This window comes from Carlito syrichta, unplaced genomic scaffold (assembly GCF_000164805.1).
Source record: "Carlito syrichta isolate Samal-C Ts95f unplaced genomic scaffold, Tarsius_syrichta-2.0.1 Scaffold270980, whole genome shotgun sequence".
Lineage (NCBI taxonomy): Eukaryota > Metazoa > Chordata > Mammalia > Primates > Tarsiidae > Carlito > Carlito syrichta.
Window position 1 is genome coordinate 129,805 of NW_007215076.1, and position 16,042 is coordinate 145,846.

The following is a 16,042-nucleotide window of genomic DNA, read 5'->3' on the forward strand; positions in this document are numbered from 1 at the left end:
GCTCACTCTCGCTCCGTGTGGCCTCAGGACTCAGCTGTGCTGGACCAGTCGGCCAAGTACTACCACCTGACTCATGACGAGCTCATCGGACTGCTCCTGCAACGGGAGCGGGAGCTGAGCCAGCGGGACGAGCACGTGCAGGAGCTGGAGAGCTACATTGACCGGCTGCTGGTTCGGATCATGGAGACCTCACCCACACTGCTGCAAATCCCCCCCGGCCCCCCCAAATAGCCCTCCTCACCCCCACCCCCAGGAGGGTTGGCGTGGACTTGTTGCCTGCCTGCCCTCCTTCCCACTGAACTCTCTCACCTGGGGCAGCGTGCTGTCTGTCCTCATCACTCCTTGCTCCTTCTCCCTCCCGCCTCTACCAGAGCTGCTGAAAGGGAGGCCCTTTGGATTCCCTTTGGAGGCCTCAGGATCCATGTACAACTTGTGTGTCTGTGAGAGCCCTGGGCCATTCCCACCTGCCTATTTTCATACCCCTTAGGTTTGGGGGCTCCGAGGAATTGGAGCAAGGAATGTAGCCCTCAAGATGCAGCAGGGGTGAGCTGCAGTTTGGTGTGTTATCTGGACTGAGGCTGTTTGCTAGCACACACTTTATTACCCTCCAAGCGTGGCCAGCCATCTCTTCCCACGGCCAAACCCCGTCCTCTTCATTTCCCTTCAGCCCCTGGAGGGGCTTCCGGTCTTATTGGGACAGGGACCAAGCTGCCTGTTCGTCTGAGTTATGGGCAATGAGGGTGCCTACACTTCAGCCTCATGCCCATTCCCTAAGAGCAAGGAGCCTCTGTGGTCTGGTCTAGAATCTGCCATGTCCTGAGTCTGTTTCCGTCTTGAGCTGTCTGTGGAGTGAGTGCGGTATGGACAGAGGTGGGTGATGTGTGTTCTCCAGGTTGTACCCTGTTCCCTCTGACCTTTCCACTGAGCGTCATGCGTGAGTGGGGGGAGAGCTCCTTGCTCTTCGAGTTCTCCCCCACCTCTGACATGTAGGCCCCTCCAGATCAGGGCTTTGGGCTGCTTCTGTTTTGGAGATCAAGCTTCCATGTCTATTCTTGTTGCCTGTCTAGATGCCAAAACTCTGTGCGGCTGCAGGGTTTGAACTTTTGGAAACCAATTAAAATGTGCCTTTTGTGGGTGGGGTCAAGAACCTCTGGATGTCGACCTCTCCCCCGCCCCCGTGTGGTGTGCCCTTCCCACCTGTTGAGCACATAGGATGGGTCTGTCAGGGACCCGGGGTTGGGAATGGATGGTGAGGGCAGCCCTGCTGTGGGCGCTTCTCCTCCACTAGAGCTAATCCCAGTCAAGGGTCTGGCCAAGCTGCTGCTGCTGCTCCCTCAGCCTCCGTGCTGCCTCCTCCCACTCCCTCAACCCCATTAGGAGGATCCTAGGATAAACAGGATAAAAGCTACTGCTGGGCAAGCCAGCAGGTTGGCCTGAGGCTACCCAGCCTGCTCTCATTCCTCCTGGCCTCAGGACTCAGCTGCGCTAGACCAGTTGGCTGGTCTGAAAGTGGGAAGTCCCACTATGCCTTTAGGAGACAACTCTGCTTAGGGAAAAGCTTTTGTTACCCCCCCCCCATCCATCCACTAAAACCGCAGTCCCAGCCTGCCCCGGGGCCTTGCCTGGCTTGGCTGCAGTGCACTTCGAAATGAAGTAACTGTCTTTTGGCCCAGTCCCTGGTTTGCTTGTAGAAAACAGCAGGCTTCCCCAGGGCCTTTGCAGGGAACTTTTGGTGGCTTGGGACACCCTGCATTAGCAAAAATAGGGGGGTAAGGAGGTGCTGAAGGAGGATACTTTGGCCCAGTGAGGAGGCAAGAGCTCCTCCAGGAGAGAATTGCTTCTTCGTGAGAGGGCCTGTGGGCTCGCTTGAAAGACCTCAGGAGGACATGTGCTGCATGGATGATGTCTGTCTTCTGCCTGGATGGAGCAGAGGAGGCCCCACACATGGAGGAAAGTTCCTGTAAAGTTACTTACCTTAAGGCCCTCTCATCGAAGCTGAGAAATGTATCCACAGATGTCCAGGACTTCAGCCATGCTTTTTGTGGGTCTTTGGGTGTTAGGGAAATATCTTTTCTGAGAGAGGGGGAGTCACTCCCCTACTATGTATTCCTCTGGGCTATATTCAGTCTCAGCCTCTGCCCTGATATTCTGTTCATCTTTGTGGGCCTCACAAATGCCTGGGGTAGATATGTCTTCAGAAGATGTTTTGAACTGAAGCCCAAGGTTCACATGGGATGCTTCTGCTCCTGGCCGCAACTTGGAGGAGAGCTGTGGGGGGGGGGGGGGTTGTGGGTAGAGAGCAGGCACAGTTCTGCTTTGCTGTTTGTCTTCCTAGTTGTAACTCCTGTTTATAAAGAGCTTGTTATTCATGTTTTGGGCACTTTATGAGGAATAAAAATTCATGTACTGCAGGTGGCTCTGTTGTGTTCCTGCTTTGGAATGAGCAGGTGAAAGGAACTTCCTGGAGGAGAAAGCAGCCTTAAATCAAGGTGATGGGATTCTTGGAAGACACTGCCCCTACCTACCATAAGGGGACAGCAGCACAGTGTTGCTCAGTGGCCTAGATTTAGTTTTTTCTCAGGATATTCACATTTATTGGGTACTATGTGATAATATAGAGGGTAAAAAACTGATTCCCCCATTCTCAACCTGCTTGGTCTAGTAGGGGAAGATAAGCTACAAATTCAGGGAACAAATTGTTCTTTGTGGCTAGCTAGAGTCCCTCTCTAGCTTTAGGAAAAGTGTTTCCTGTGGTTCAATTGTTAGAGGAACTCTGCTACAGCTCATGCAGTGTCCAGAAAGACATGGGCATACATGAGCCAGCCTTGCACCTCACTATGAGATTAATGAGTCTCAAAGTGGAACCTTAGAATCACCACTAAATATATCTGTTGTTCTCGGGTGAAACAGGTAGCCGGCACTGCCTCGTCCTCCCCTCCCCTCTCCCAGGCGCACACCAGTTTGGCTCACTGGCCAGGTAATTCAGCTGGAAATCCTTAGCTACTACTCTATTCTGCAACAGTGTGTGTGTGTGTGGTTTTTTTTGTTGTTTTTTGGGGGGGGAGTCTCTGTCACCCAGGCTGGAGTGCTGTGGCACACTCATGGCCACCCCAGTGTAGACCTGCTGGGCTCTGGCGATCCTTCCACGTAGCTGGAACTACAGGCACACGCTACCACACCTGGCCAGTTTTTTATTCATTGTAGAGACGAGGTCTCACCAAGTTGCCCAGGCTGGTCTTGAACCTGCGGGCTCGGGTAATCCACTCCCCTCAGCCTCCCAAAGTGCTGGGATTACAGGCTGAGCCACCCATCTCGGCCAGCAGTGTGTGTGATCCATGCTGGCGCACTTACTCCACAATCTGCAGTACTCTCCCCTACCTAAAGTCTTTGTAGCTGGTGTTTGATGAACGCTACTGAACCCCACTCTCCACTCCCCAGTTCTCCTGCCCAGGAGTTAGGGCCGGCAGGGATCTTCCTTGGTTGGCCAAAGGAGGTGGAGGTTGTCAGGGGTCTTAAGCCCCTTCTGGTTTACTCACAGTTAATACAGGTTTGAGTCCCTTCTGTGAGACCTCCTATGCCTAGCACTGAAGACTTAGCAGTGAATCAAACAGTGCCTGTCCTGTGAACCTTATGATAGGAAAGACATATCCAAAACCACAAATAACTGTAAATGCAAGGGCTGCAAAAAAGTGCTGGGTGCCATAGTAGCATGTTTGGGATTTTGCAGAAGTAGGGTGATGGACCGCGGAATGCAATGTTCAGGTTGAGGCCAGAAAGAGGACCAGCGTCGGGGAAGATGAAAGACTTCTGGGTACAAAATATTCAAGAGTCTGGGGGCGTTCAGGACCCGGCATGCTCCAGGAACTGAGTGTCAGGGCGGCTGGAGGGCACGCACGGGGCAAGTGGGTAGGGAGGCGACGGAAGAAACTGCACGAAGGTTCCGCGACGGAAGAAACTGCACGAAGGTTCCGCAATGCAACTGCTTGCAGAAATCCTTCCGAGATTAACCCTACTCCGCCTGGAGTCCTCGTCCATCTGGTCTCAGGTCAGGCCCGCAGGAGTGGGGCCCTTCTGAACTGCCGCTCTGGGAGCGATATCTACAGCAGCGACTCAAACTTCTGAACGCAGGTAAGCAGCGAGGGCTGACCCGTGACCCCCTGTCGGGACCTCAGAGTCGTACGTGCATGCACACCCTTTCCCGGGCACCGAGATTGGGCTGTGTGGGTGCAACTCTCCGCAGTCCAGGGTTGGCAAGCGCCCAAACGAGAAAAACTACACTCCCCACAATCCCCTGCGCCTCCCGCTCGCTGCGGTTGCTTAGGGCCAATCGGGAGAGGCAGTTGTGGCGGGGGCCGAGGAGGGACATTTTAAAAGGGCCGGAGATTGCGGGCGTCAGTGGCCATGGCGGATACAGCGACTACAGCATCGGCGGCCGCGGCTAGTGCCGCGAACGCCTCGGCCGATGCACCCCCTTTCCAGCTGGGCAAACCCCGCTTCCAGCAGGTGAGGACCGCGCTGTGGCCTGCGGGTCGGCGGGTGGCACAAAGAGGGCCAGCAAACTCCCCTCCAAAGTCCCCTCCAGCCCTGGGGTCTCCAGCCCACGGCCACGGAGCCTGCAGCTAGCACCTCGGGGACCTCAGCCAAAGCCACCCCTTTCCCATTGGTCAGTGGGGCGGGCGAGGCTCCCACTCTGGCTCCCTATTGGCCTCTGGCGCCGTCATTCCCCGACTGCCCGCGCCCTCCAGCCTCTCCCGCCCGAGGCGCTCTGTGATTGGCCGCCGCCGGCCGCGGCCGGGCAGCCTGGGCGCCCGGGTCCGAGCGGCTCCAGGGTCGCTCCGGAATGTGCAGCCGCCCCTCTGGGCGCAAAGTTCGAGTCCGGCCCTGGGTGAGAAGTTGGCGTGGCCGGGATGTCGCCTAACTTTTTCCCTAAGAGGGGACTGACATTCTTTCGAGCTGCTGGCGGAGCCGCGGTGCTGCCCTGCGGTCAAGCTCCCAGCCCTCGAACCCAAGCCGGGTCTACGCTGCGCGGCAGGGTAGGGCCGAGTGCCAAGGGGCGAGGCGACCGGGGGACTCCCCCATCACATACCCGGGCTGAGGGTTAGCTGACGCAGCGAGTCGGCTGATGCCCTGAGGGGATGGAGCTGGGATGTGCGGGGAGAGCCGAGGGTGCGGGGGGAACGTTGTGCCACCCCCGGGCCTGCAGTCCCTTGGAGGGTCTGCCGCCCCGGGAGACCCCCCACCCGTCCCCAGCCCTTCTCTCGCTGCATCCTCCGCGGAGGGCCTCCTGCAGAGGGTCTCTCGCAGCCGGGCCCTGGAGCCGCCAAGCGCTCGACTCTGTCCAGACTCGCTCAGGCTCTTGGGGTTGACAGTGGTCATTTTCCCCCGGGACCCCAGCCAGGACGACGCTAACTCGGCCCTCGACATGGAAATCGGGTTCGAACCCATAGCCAGGAATCGGGGAGGGGCTGTTCCCACGCCGCAGACCCTCGGGCCTCCGCTGCCTCCCGCGCCGAGGAAATGGACTTTATTAGGAAAAGGGCAAAAAGATATGGCCTAAGTGAACCGGGGCTTGCCTGGGGTGGGTGGCAGCGGAGGCAGCCAGAAAGAACTTTGCAGGAAGAAGGGAAATTGTACAAAGGTCGGTGCGGTGGCTTTCTTTTTTTTTTTAAAGTCGTGGTGGTGGACGGGAGACTGGCTTCAGCAAAGGGGTGGCCTGAACTTGGCTGATAATTAAGGAACTGCTCTCCTGAGCCTTCTGGGGGGAAAACGTGTCCCCAGTGTTTTTAAACAGGACTTTATTTTAAAAATAGGGCATCTCAGCATGTAGGTACCTGAGGCAGACTGGTGTCTTCCTGCCAGTATAGGATGCCATCTAGGGGGGAGGCTGTCAAGGGTGCCACTGCCTGGACTTGAGTGACCCTTCATTGCCTGTCTTCTCTCTCATACGTGCCCCCCCCCATTCCACTCATCCTTCAGTGCTCATTCAGGCTTGGTGCCTACAGGAAATACTTACTGCCTTCTTCTCTGCTGTTGTTCACCCCTCTGACCCCATCAGATGGCTGACTTCCTCCTGAATGCCTCTTCTGCCACCCCAGGTGGGATCCTCATAGCTCAACCTTTCCATACAGTCTGCCCTGTGGTCCTGTAAATGTTTGTTGCAGGTTTCTTTCAACCCCTTGTAGGCCCTTTAAGAGAAGAGACTGAACTTGCCCTTCCCTGTCTCTTATCTTTCTCTGAGATGGGTTAGGCATATAGTGCTGAGTAAAGGTTTGTGGGTGTTTTTTTCTTTCTTTCTTTTTCTTTTCCTGATGTCTGTTATCTGTGTATGGCACTTGGAACATTCAGTTACCCATCAGTTATCGAGTATCTCTTAGTGCCTTAAATGACTGAGCCCTTTCCTGCAATCACCGCTCTAGAGCCATAGATACACAGTTGAGCTACTCCACTCCCAGCCATTGCTGGTACCTCTTTTTGCCACTACTCTTAAAGGCAGTAGAAGTGTTTGTTGTATTTGCTTTTGCTCCCCTCCTACAGCATAATGACCTGCATAAAACACACTGCAGATGATTCATCCATGTTAAGGGACTTCTCTTTCCTCTAGACCTGATTCTCTCACCCAACTCCCTGGAGGCTCTACAAGCAACCTAATTTGCTGCCCAATCTCTGGAGTCAGACACTTGAGAGTTACCTGTATACTTTCCTTCTTCTCCGTCCCCCTTGAAATACAACCAGAGGCCCTGTGATCTCACCTCTCAATCAGCTCCCAAGTCTGCCCATCTTCGCTGCCAGAATTCTAGACTCAGTTCCCATCTATTTCCTGGACCACTGTGGAAGACTCCTAATAGGTCTCCCTGCTTTCACTCTGGCCCTGTTCTAATCCTGCCTTTTTCTGCAAAGCAGAGTCCCAACAAAATGTCCTGCAGTTTGAGTTTGCCCTATGTCTTTCTCGTGAATAGACTGAGGCTATGGATTTTGGGGAAAGAAGATCACATAGGTGAAGTGCTTTCTTAATCACATCATGTCAGAGGGTTTTTAAAAAATTAACTTTAACACAACCACAATACTCTTAACATACGGTCTGATCAGGTGGCTCCCCACCCCCTACATATTTAAATATCTTCCAGTGACTACCCCTGCTTGCTGGACTCAGGCGATCCTCCTGTCTCAGCCTCCCAAAGTGCTGGGATTACAGATGTAGGCCACCATGTCCGGCCAAGACCTCACTTCTGAAGAGGCTCCATAGATCTTCATGGCCCACCACTGCTGACTACTTCTTCCTTAAATCATACCACCCACCCACCCCTCACACCCTCCTTCCCACCTCACTGGCTGCTTTTCAGCCTTTGAACCCACTGTGTTCCCTCCCACCACTGGGCCATCTGCCTGGAACACCACCTCTTCCTTTACCCCAGCTCTTGTTCTCATGCTTCCTCATCCCTTCCTGTGTCCATGAAGCATCACTTCCTTGGGGAAGTCTCTTCCTACCCCAGGTTGAGTCTTTGACTGTGTTTGCCTACAGCAAAGCACCCATCTCAGTGTACATGTTGATTTGGGTTGATTATTTCATTGCCATCTGTGTCTGCCTTCCAACCACAGGCTTTGTGGAAGCAGGGACTATGCCTGTCTTTGCTCCCTGTTGATGCTCCAGGGCTCAGCACAGAGTCTGACAGTTAAGAGGTGCTTAATGAAGATTTGTTGCATAAGTGAATGCGCTGTAGACACTTCAGTAGGTCTTTGTGGACTTGAGTTAAATTGACTCCAACTTTTCTCCAAATTGTCCCTTAGAGATCTTGTAAAATTGCAGCCAAGTAGGGGCATATTTAACAGTGTAGAATTCATCAGCTCTGAGACACTCCAGAGTGGGGGAGGGGGTCCCTAAGGTGGGGAGTCTAAGGACACAGAGGTCGACTACATGTATACTGGATTGATGACCCCCTTCAGGGCCCAGCCCACATCTCTATCTGGGTGCTACCCTCAGTGTTTGGCATGTGGCAGGTGTCCAGTGTATACTCATCATGCTCTGTGCTGGCCTGACAGAAGCCTGCCTTGGGTGGTTCATAATCCAGGGTCTGTTCCCAGTGCCCATGTACTCCTTATCCCTCAACTAAGCTCACCACTTTCTGCTGGACTTGGCACCAAGGTCTTTCCCTACTCCCCCAAATCACCCCAGAACTCCTCTTCCTTTCCCCCCTCAAGGATTGCCTGTGCAAAAGAGCAGGAGAAGGAAGAGTACTGAGCAGAGTCAGAGAGTAGAGAAAGGATGATTGGCATTGGTCTGTGCCTATTTTTCTCCTCATAAAATGATGATGATAGCTAAGCATTATTCCAGGCTTTTTGTGTATTGACTTACTTAATTTTCACAACCCCGTGAAGAAGGTACAGTGAGCTCTAATTTACAGGTGAGAAAACTGCAGCACACAGATTAAGTGACTTCCCAGGCAGCCTGGCTCCAGAGTCCCTGTTTGTTTATTGCCAACTTTTTTATGATGGAGGATTACAAGCATGCAAAGTGGAGGCTATTAGCAACCAATCCCTGTGCACCCAACACCCAGCTTCAGCAATAACCAGCTTATGGCCCGCCTCGTTTCATCTATACACCCCTCATTGCCAGCCAGGGAATTATTTTTGAAGCAAAGCCCAAGCATCCCTTCATTTCATTGAACCTACTAGGAGGTATCTCTAAGAAATGAAGACTATTTGGTTTGTTTGTTTTTTTTAATAAGCTTTTTATTTTGGAATAATTTTAGATTTACAGAAGTTAAAAACAGAGAATTCCTGCATAATCTTCACTCATTGTCCCCTAATGGTATCGTCTCATATTGCCACAGTATATTTGTCAAAACTAAGAAACCAACATTGGTACATTCCTATTAACTGCCCCCCAAGTCTTCCCTGAATTTTTTACATGAATGTCCACTCTCTGTTCCAGGATCCTATCCAGGAACATATTATATTATATCTAGTTATCATGTTCTCTCACCCTTCTCTAGTCAGTGTCAGTCACAGTACCTGTGATAGTTTCTTAGACTTTCCTTGTTTTTGATGGCCCTGATGGTTTTGGAAGTACTGGTATCATAGAGATGAAGTGCTCTCTTCATCATATCATATCAGATGGTGTTTTTATTAATTTTAACATAGCCACAATACCCTTAACACACCTAAAATTATTATTTCTTAATATCATCAAATAACCAGCCACTATTCACATTTCCCTGATTGTCAAATGTTTTATATTTGGTTAGTCTGAATCAGGATGCCATAGGTCCCACACATTGCATTTGGCGCTCTCTCTCTTTTGGATCTTCTAATCTATTGACTGCCTTCCTCTTTTCCACTTTGTATTTGTTGACTTTTCCTGTACAATTCCTCTCCTGAATGGGGCTGATGTCATCTCTGTGGTATTGTTTAGCATGTTCTTCTGTACCCTGTTTCTCCTGTACACTTGAAGTTCATGCTTTTAACCATTTTCCCACTGCCCAGTGAAAGGAAGCAGATGACAGCACAGTACCCAGGGAACCTCTGAGACCTGCCATTGCTCCCTTTCCTCTTCCTTTTCTGCTCACTTCCTCTCTTGAATACACTCTGTTCTTCACTTCTGGCCCATACACCATTTATACAAAGTTGGGGCCCCAGGACAGGAAACACACACATGCTTTGTGGGGGGTCTATCCCGTTTGTGTTTCAGTCTATCCAGAAATACTTTTTTGTTTGTTTGTTTAGCTTCCTGGCTCCTTTAGAAGTCTCACTTATCTGCCAAGGTGACTGGGGGTAGGAGTGGGCTGGGAGTGGGGGGTGGTTATTGGGACAGAGCAGGCGGGTTGCACAGGCGGCCTCTGCGAGGCTTGTGTTGAACTGAGAGTCAGGAAGCAATGGAGAAATTTCTCATGTAGCTGGCCTGAAATAAAGTTACAAAACCACAGTGCCTTGCAGGTAATTATGTATTTAATCATTTTCTTCCTATAGGCAAGAGAGTGACTGTTTCTTAGAGCTGTTTCTGGGCTGGTTTGTGGAGACAGGGTAACACCTCCTAGAAGCACTTGGGCAGGTTTTAAAATGGATACTGATGTCTGGAGCCCATCCCAGACCAACAGAATCAGAATCCCTGGGAGTATGGTCTGGTTTTTGTAGTACCCAGGTGATTCAGTATGAAGCCTGGTTCAGGATTACTGAGCTGGCCAACCTTTCTGCTTTGGTATTTTAGTATTTCATTCCTAATCCCGAAGAGCAGCGATTTAGAGGTCTGGGGAGGTGTGGGAGAAGCAGGGGAAGGGAAGGAGGGCATTGAGGTTCTTCTTAGACCCTTGTCCTCAGGTGCCGCTCCCGAAACCTGCTGTCCCCAGGGGCCCTGCAGATGGGAGAGGGGGTGCCTGTGGAGGTGGGCAGGCAGCCTGCTGCTGCAGGCCCAGGAGTCCTGCTAAGAATTAGCTGACTCACCTTTCTTGTGAAGGGAAAGGGAAGGAATCACTTGGCTGACTCATTCTTCCTGCAAAGAAAAAGGGAAGGAAAAACATCCACTGACTGTGTGATTAGGTAAAGATGGGGGCTGAGTTTGGGGAAGGCCATACATTTTAAACTATTGAGAAAATAAAAATGAACGCAGACCGAGAAACTAAAAACCCCCTTGTCATTCTTCAGGTAGGGAGGACAGACAGATAAAGCCGTCTGCAAAGAAGCAGTGTTTCTCACCTGGCCCTGCTGGAGCTATAAAGTCTCAGAAAAACCTTCTCTGAGTAACCCCTCTAGCATATGCATGGCTCATTCTCTAGGGTCAGAGGTTGCCAGGAACTTGGCTGTTCAGATCCTCTCTGTAGGAATGAACCATCTCCTCTTGATGGGCAGATCTAAGCTACTTTGCCTAAGAGAATCAACCCACATGCTTAGCTTCAAATGAGAGGTTTCTGGCCCCAACATTTCACATTAATTTTAACTTTGTAGTTTCTAAGGAAACAAAACCCTGAGTCCACTTGTCAGCCCAGACCCATGTTAACTCCTTTCCACACAGTCTGCCTTTGCTTTGAGCCTGTCCAATCACTGCTTCATTTGCATTTTACTCCACATTTACCCAGCATTCTATATTGACACAATCTTTCCCTTTGTTTGGCGAGGCACCCTGTAGTTCCTGTGCTGTGTGTCATTCTTCCTTGCAGTGAGTTGTAAACCTGACTTTGTAAGACTATAGGTTTGTTCCCAGGGTTCTCAGTCTTGTCTGTGCCTAGCATTTCCAACTCAGAACCCCTTTCCTTTTTTTTTTTTTTTTTTGACTTGAAGTTTCACTCTGTCGCCCAGACTGGAGTGCAGTGGCATGCTCCCGGCCACCGCAGCCTCGACCTGCTGGGCTCTGGCGATCCTTCCGCCTCAGCCTTCCAAGTAGCTGGAACTACAGGTGCATGCTACTACACCCGGCTAATTTTTTGATTTATTGTAGCGATGGGGTCTCGCCAAGTTGCCCAGGCTGGTTTCGAACGCACGGGCTCAGGCAATCCACTCACCTCGGCCTCCCAAAGCGCGAGATTACAGGCTGAGCCACCGAGCCCGGTCAGAACCCCTTTCTTGAGTGTCAGGCCTATATGCCCAAGTATTTACTGAAAGGTTACATCTGGGAGGCCCTTTAAGTATCACAGATTTATATTACCAATACAGAATTTTTTTTTTTTTTTTGAGTTGAAGTCTCATTCCATTGCCCAGGCTGGAGTGCATTGGCATGCTCACGGCCACCCCAGCATCAACCTGCTGGGCTCAGGTGATCCTTCCTCCTCATCCTTCCAAGTAGTTGGACCTACAGGTGTACGTTACCACGCCCCGCTTCTCCCACACCTCCCCAGACCTCTAAATTTCTTGGGATTAGGAATAAAATACTAAAATACCAAAGCGGAAAGTCTGGCCAGCCCAGTAAACCTGAACCAGGCTTCACACTGAATCCCCTCACCTCAGCCTCCCGAAGTACTGGGATTACAGAGGCTTGAGCTACCACACCCGGCCCAATACAGAATTTTTATCGTTCTCTCCACTCATTAATATGCTTCTTGCTGTCCTTCTCCTGGTTAATAGGCATTTGTGTCTGACTAGAAATCTAGGCATCATATATGACTCTGTTCTTCCTTATTGCCCCACAGTCCGCTGGCTTTGCAATATCCCTAGGACCCAACACCATGCTGGGGCACAGTAGGTCCTCAATAGCTAGAATGGTGGAATCTGGCACATCTTCTGGTCCCAGCCTTCATGCCTTCATCCTCTTGCTTATACTCTTCTTTGCTTGGCAAACTCATCCACCTCCCAGTCCCAGCTCCTCTGGGGTACCTCCTTGCCTCCTCCTGGGAAGAAATCGGAAGAAGTCTGTATGTCCCCATTGCACGTTGTGATGCTTCATTGAAGCACTGATTGCAGCATTTTGTAGATAAGGCTTTACTTATTTGCTTGTAGTTGTCGGTCTCTCTTGATGGGCTCCGAGCTCCTTGTTCATTTAGTGTTCCCTCAGCCAAGCTCAGTAGGAGTTTGTAGATGTGTGGAGCAAAATGCTTTATCTAGGACTTTGCCCCAGTGGCTGTGGTCAAAGATGACGCAAGAGGTCTGACGGGACTGGGACAGAATAAAGACAGCACCAGTCCTCGGGCTGGAAATTTCTGCTGGGCCATCGCCAAGAAACTGCTCCACTCAGGCCATTTGCCACCTGGTCTCACTCTGCCCCAGTTGATCTCTTCCCTAGTTGGACTACTGGCTGCCATTCTGTGATCCTTTCTAATCGTGCCCCCTCTTCAAAGCCCAGCCTGGCTCCACCCCCTCCAGGAAGTCTTGAGGCCACTGGCTAGTCATCAGCCCACCCATTGGGTATCGTAGCGCCCCTTCTAAGTGTGTAAGGCGACTTGGAGCAAAGGAAGATAAGGAAGGAACATCCTATAGCCATGTTCTTCAGGAGCATATAATCAAGTGTGATACTTAAAATGCCAGCTTGTGTTTTACTTTATTTTATTTTTAGAGACGAAGCCTCACTGTCACCCAGGCTGGAGTGCAATGGAATAATCATGGTTCACTGCAGCCTCAAATTCCTGGGCTTAACTGATTCTCCTGCCTCAGCCTCCCAAGTAACTGGGATTTCACGAGTGAGAGACACCATGGCCAGCTTGCATTTTACTTACATTAAAAAAAAAAAAGAATACTATTTCTACATATTATATATAATTTTTTTAAATTTTAAAAGCAATTTTAAATATATAGAAATAAAAATCATCTGCAATCCTGTTACCCAGAGGCAATCTCTGTTAACATTTTAATGAATTTCTCATTCAGGTTTTTGAAAAGTATAATTTTTACCTTTTTATTTTGAAATACTTTCAGCCTTAGAAAAATTGTGAAAAGAGTAAGGAAAATGTCCATATACCCTTTGCCTAGATTCACCAGTTTTTAACATTTTGTCATATTAAAAAAAATTACCTTTGCCTACAAGTGATCATAAAGTCTCAAAACATTGCAAATAAACATGATATCACCAGGACATCTTCAGTCTGTAAATAAGTGGAAGTATAGTGCCTGCATTTCCAGATTTTGTAGAAATCTCCCTCTATATTTATACTTTTTATTTTTCTTCAGCTATTTGATAGTAGGTTACATTCGTTCATTTCTTAATACTTCAGCGTACATCTCTTAAGAACAAGGACATTCTCTCATATAACTGCAGTATAGTTATTATGTTCAGGAAATGTAATATGGATACAACACTTCTATTACTCTGTCATGCATTCTGTTTATCTCCTTGTTTGTTGAGTGGGGGGGGTCACACTACTTATATGCATTTTATAAAATATTTCAATTTTTTTTTTTTTTGAGTTGGAGTCTCACTCCGTCGCCCAGGCTGGAGTGCAGTGGCAGGCTCACGGCCACCCCAGCGTCGACCTGATGAACTCAGGCAATCCTTCTGCCTCATCCTTCCAAGTAACCGCAACTATAGGCGCGTGCCACCACGTCCAGCTAATTTTTGATTTTTGATTGTAGAGATGAGGTCTTGCCAAGTTGCCCAGATTGGTCTCAAACCCATGGGCTCAGGCAATCCACTCACCTTGGCCTCCCAAAGTGCTGAGTTTACAGGCTGAGCCACCAAGCCCAGCCCCTATGTTTCAATTTTGTCACTTGTCTCAGTAATGCCCTTGAGATCTTTTTCCCCTTAAGTTCAAGATCCAGTCCCAAATCACACATTCTGTATTGAATATTCTCTTTAGTGTCCTTTATAGTCTTACTTTGTCTTTCTGATATTGACATATTGGGTGAACAAGGCCGGTTAATTTATGGATTGCCCCTCAATTTTGGTTTGATGTATCCTCACAAGTAGATTCAGCCCTTTTGGAATACCATGTAAGTGATGCTGGGGACTTTTCAGACTTCATATCTGGGGAACATAATGTCCATCTGCCCCTCATTGGTCCTTTAATTTAATTAATTAATTTATTTTGAGTTGGAATCTCACTCTGTCGCCCAGACTGGAGTGCAGTGGCACACTCCTGGCCACTGCAGCCTTGACCTGCTGGGCTCCGGTGATCCTTCTGCCTCAGCCTTCCAAGTTGCTGGAACAACAGGTACCCGCTACCCCACCCGGCTAATTTTTTTTTTTTTTTTAATTGTAGAGATGAAAGGGAGTGGGTGAGGGAATTGCCTCCAATTTGCCTGGGCTGGTCTCAAACCCTCGGGCTCAGGCAATCCACTCGCCTCGGCCTCCCAAAGTGCTGGGATTACAGGCTGAGCCACTGAGCCCTGCATCATTGGTCCTTTTAACATGTCCTCATCATTTGGGTTGGGGAGTAGGACTTTGTTATTTCCTGGCACAACAAAACATACTGGTTTCATATTGTACTTACCCTGCCCCAGTCCTGGAATCAGCCGCTTCCTAAGGAACCCCGCTTCCTTTTCGTGGACCAGCATTTGGATGCCATCGGTCATTTTGCTCTTCATTTGGTGTCTGTCTAGTTCTATTTATCTCCTTGTTTGTTGAATGGAAGTCACACTGCTTATATGCATTTTATAAAATTGTAAACATTAATCCATGTCATAAATGTTGCCTGAAAACATGATTTTAAAGTCTGCATAGTATTCAATCATATGAATGGACCATCATTTATTTAACCATCTACCTTTGTAAATAACACAGCATTGAACATCTTTGGTGTGTACCCCTGACCACATCTCTGAACATCTTGGGTTATTTCCTTAGACTACTTAGAGGACAACAGTGTGAACCTCATGTATGTATGTATGTCTTAAGTGGGGAAATTGTTTAGGCAATTTGAATAAGTTAGAGAGGGCTGGGTGCCGTGTTTCATGCCTGTAATCCCAGCATTTTGGGAAGCCGAGGTGAGAGGATTGCTTGAGCTCAGGAGTTTAAGACCAGCCTAGGCAACATAGTGAGACCTTGTCTGTACAAAAAAAAAAAAAGAAAGAAAGAAAAAAAATTAGCCAGGTATGGTGGTGTGCACCTTTAGTTCCAACTGCTCGGGAGGCTGAGGCAGAAGGATCGCCTGAGCACAGGAAGTCGAGGCTGCAGTGAGCTGTGATCATGCCATTTGCACTTCATCCAGTTGGGGCTACAGAGTGAGAACCTGATTAAAAATAAATAAAATTATAAAAAATAGTTAGAGAGGCAACTGCTTTTTGCTAAGAATGGCGCTGAAGCTTGATTTGGTCTGTGAGAGGCAGCAGCTGGGTGGGGTGGTGGTAGGGGTGAGAGGCTGCTCCATGAAAGGGGACCACAGTGGGCAGATAGAGGGGCGATGGGCCTGGTGTGTGCAGACTTTGGGGTGACCCAGGGCCTAAGACAGGGTCTTTCCTAGGAAGAGAAAGGAACAGGAGTGACTGCAGGGTCTGGTGTCCCAGGGAGTGTGGAGGCTGTGTTGCCTCCACTATGCAGAGGAGGATGCTTAGAGAGCTGAAGCCTCCAGGGAGGAACTTGGGGCAGAGCCTGGAGTGTAGTGAGGCATGAACCCCCAGCGTTTGCAGCTTTCCCCTGCATCCCCGAGCTTGGCACTCTCTCTTCCCCTTGAGCTTGGCTTTGCCCAGTTGG

The 16,042-nt window shown here is 49.7% G+C and overlaps 2 protein-coding genes across 2 annotated transcripts in view; both read left to right on the forward strand.

Annotated features, from left to right (window-relative positions):
- RAB11FIP5 (RAB11 family interacting protein 5) overlaps window positions 1-1,558 on the forward strand; it is a 35,906-nt gene extending 34,348 nt beyond the window's left edge. The window contains exon 6 of the mRNA XM_008052280.2: window positions 28-1,558. Within this exon, the coding sequence (XP_008050471.1) occupies window positions 28-231 (204 nt within the window). The 3' untranslated portion in view covers window positions 232-1,558. The remainder of the gene's footprint in view (window positions 1-27) is intronic.
- Window positions 1,559-4,270: 2,712 nt separating this feature from the next.
- The window catches only part of SFXN5 (sideroflexin 5), a 118,352-nt gene continuing 106,580 nt past the window's right edge, over window positions 4,271-16,042 (forward strand). The window contains exon 1 of the mRNA XM_008052276.2: window positions 4,271-4,503. Within this exon, the coding sequence (XP_008050467.1) occupies window positions 4,402-4,503 (102 nt within the window). The 5' untranslated portion in view covers window positions 4,271-4,401. The remainder of the gene's footprint in view (window positions 4,504-16,042) is intronic.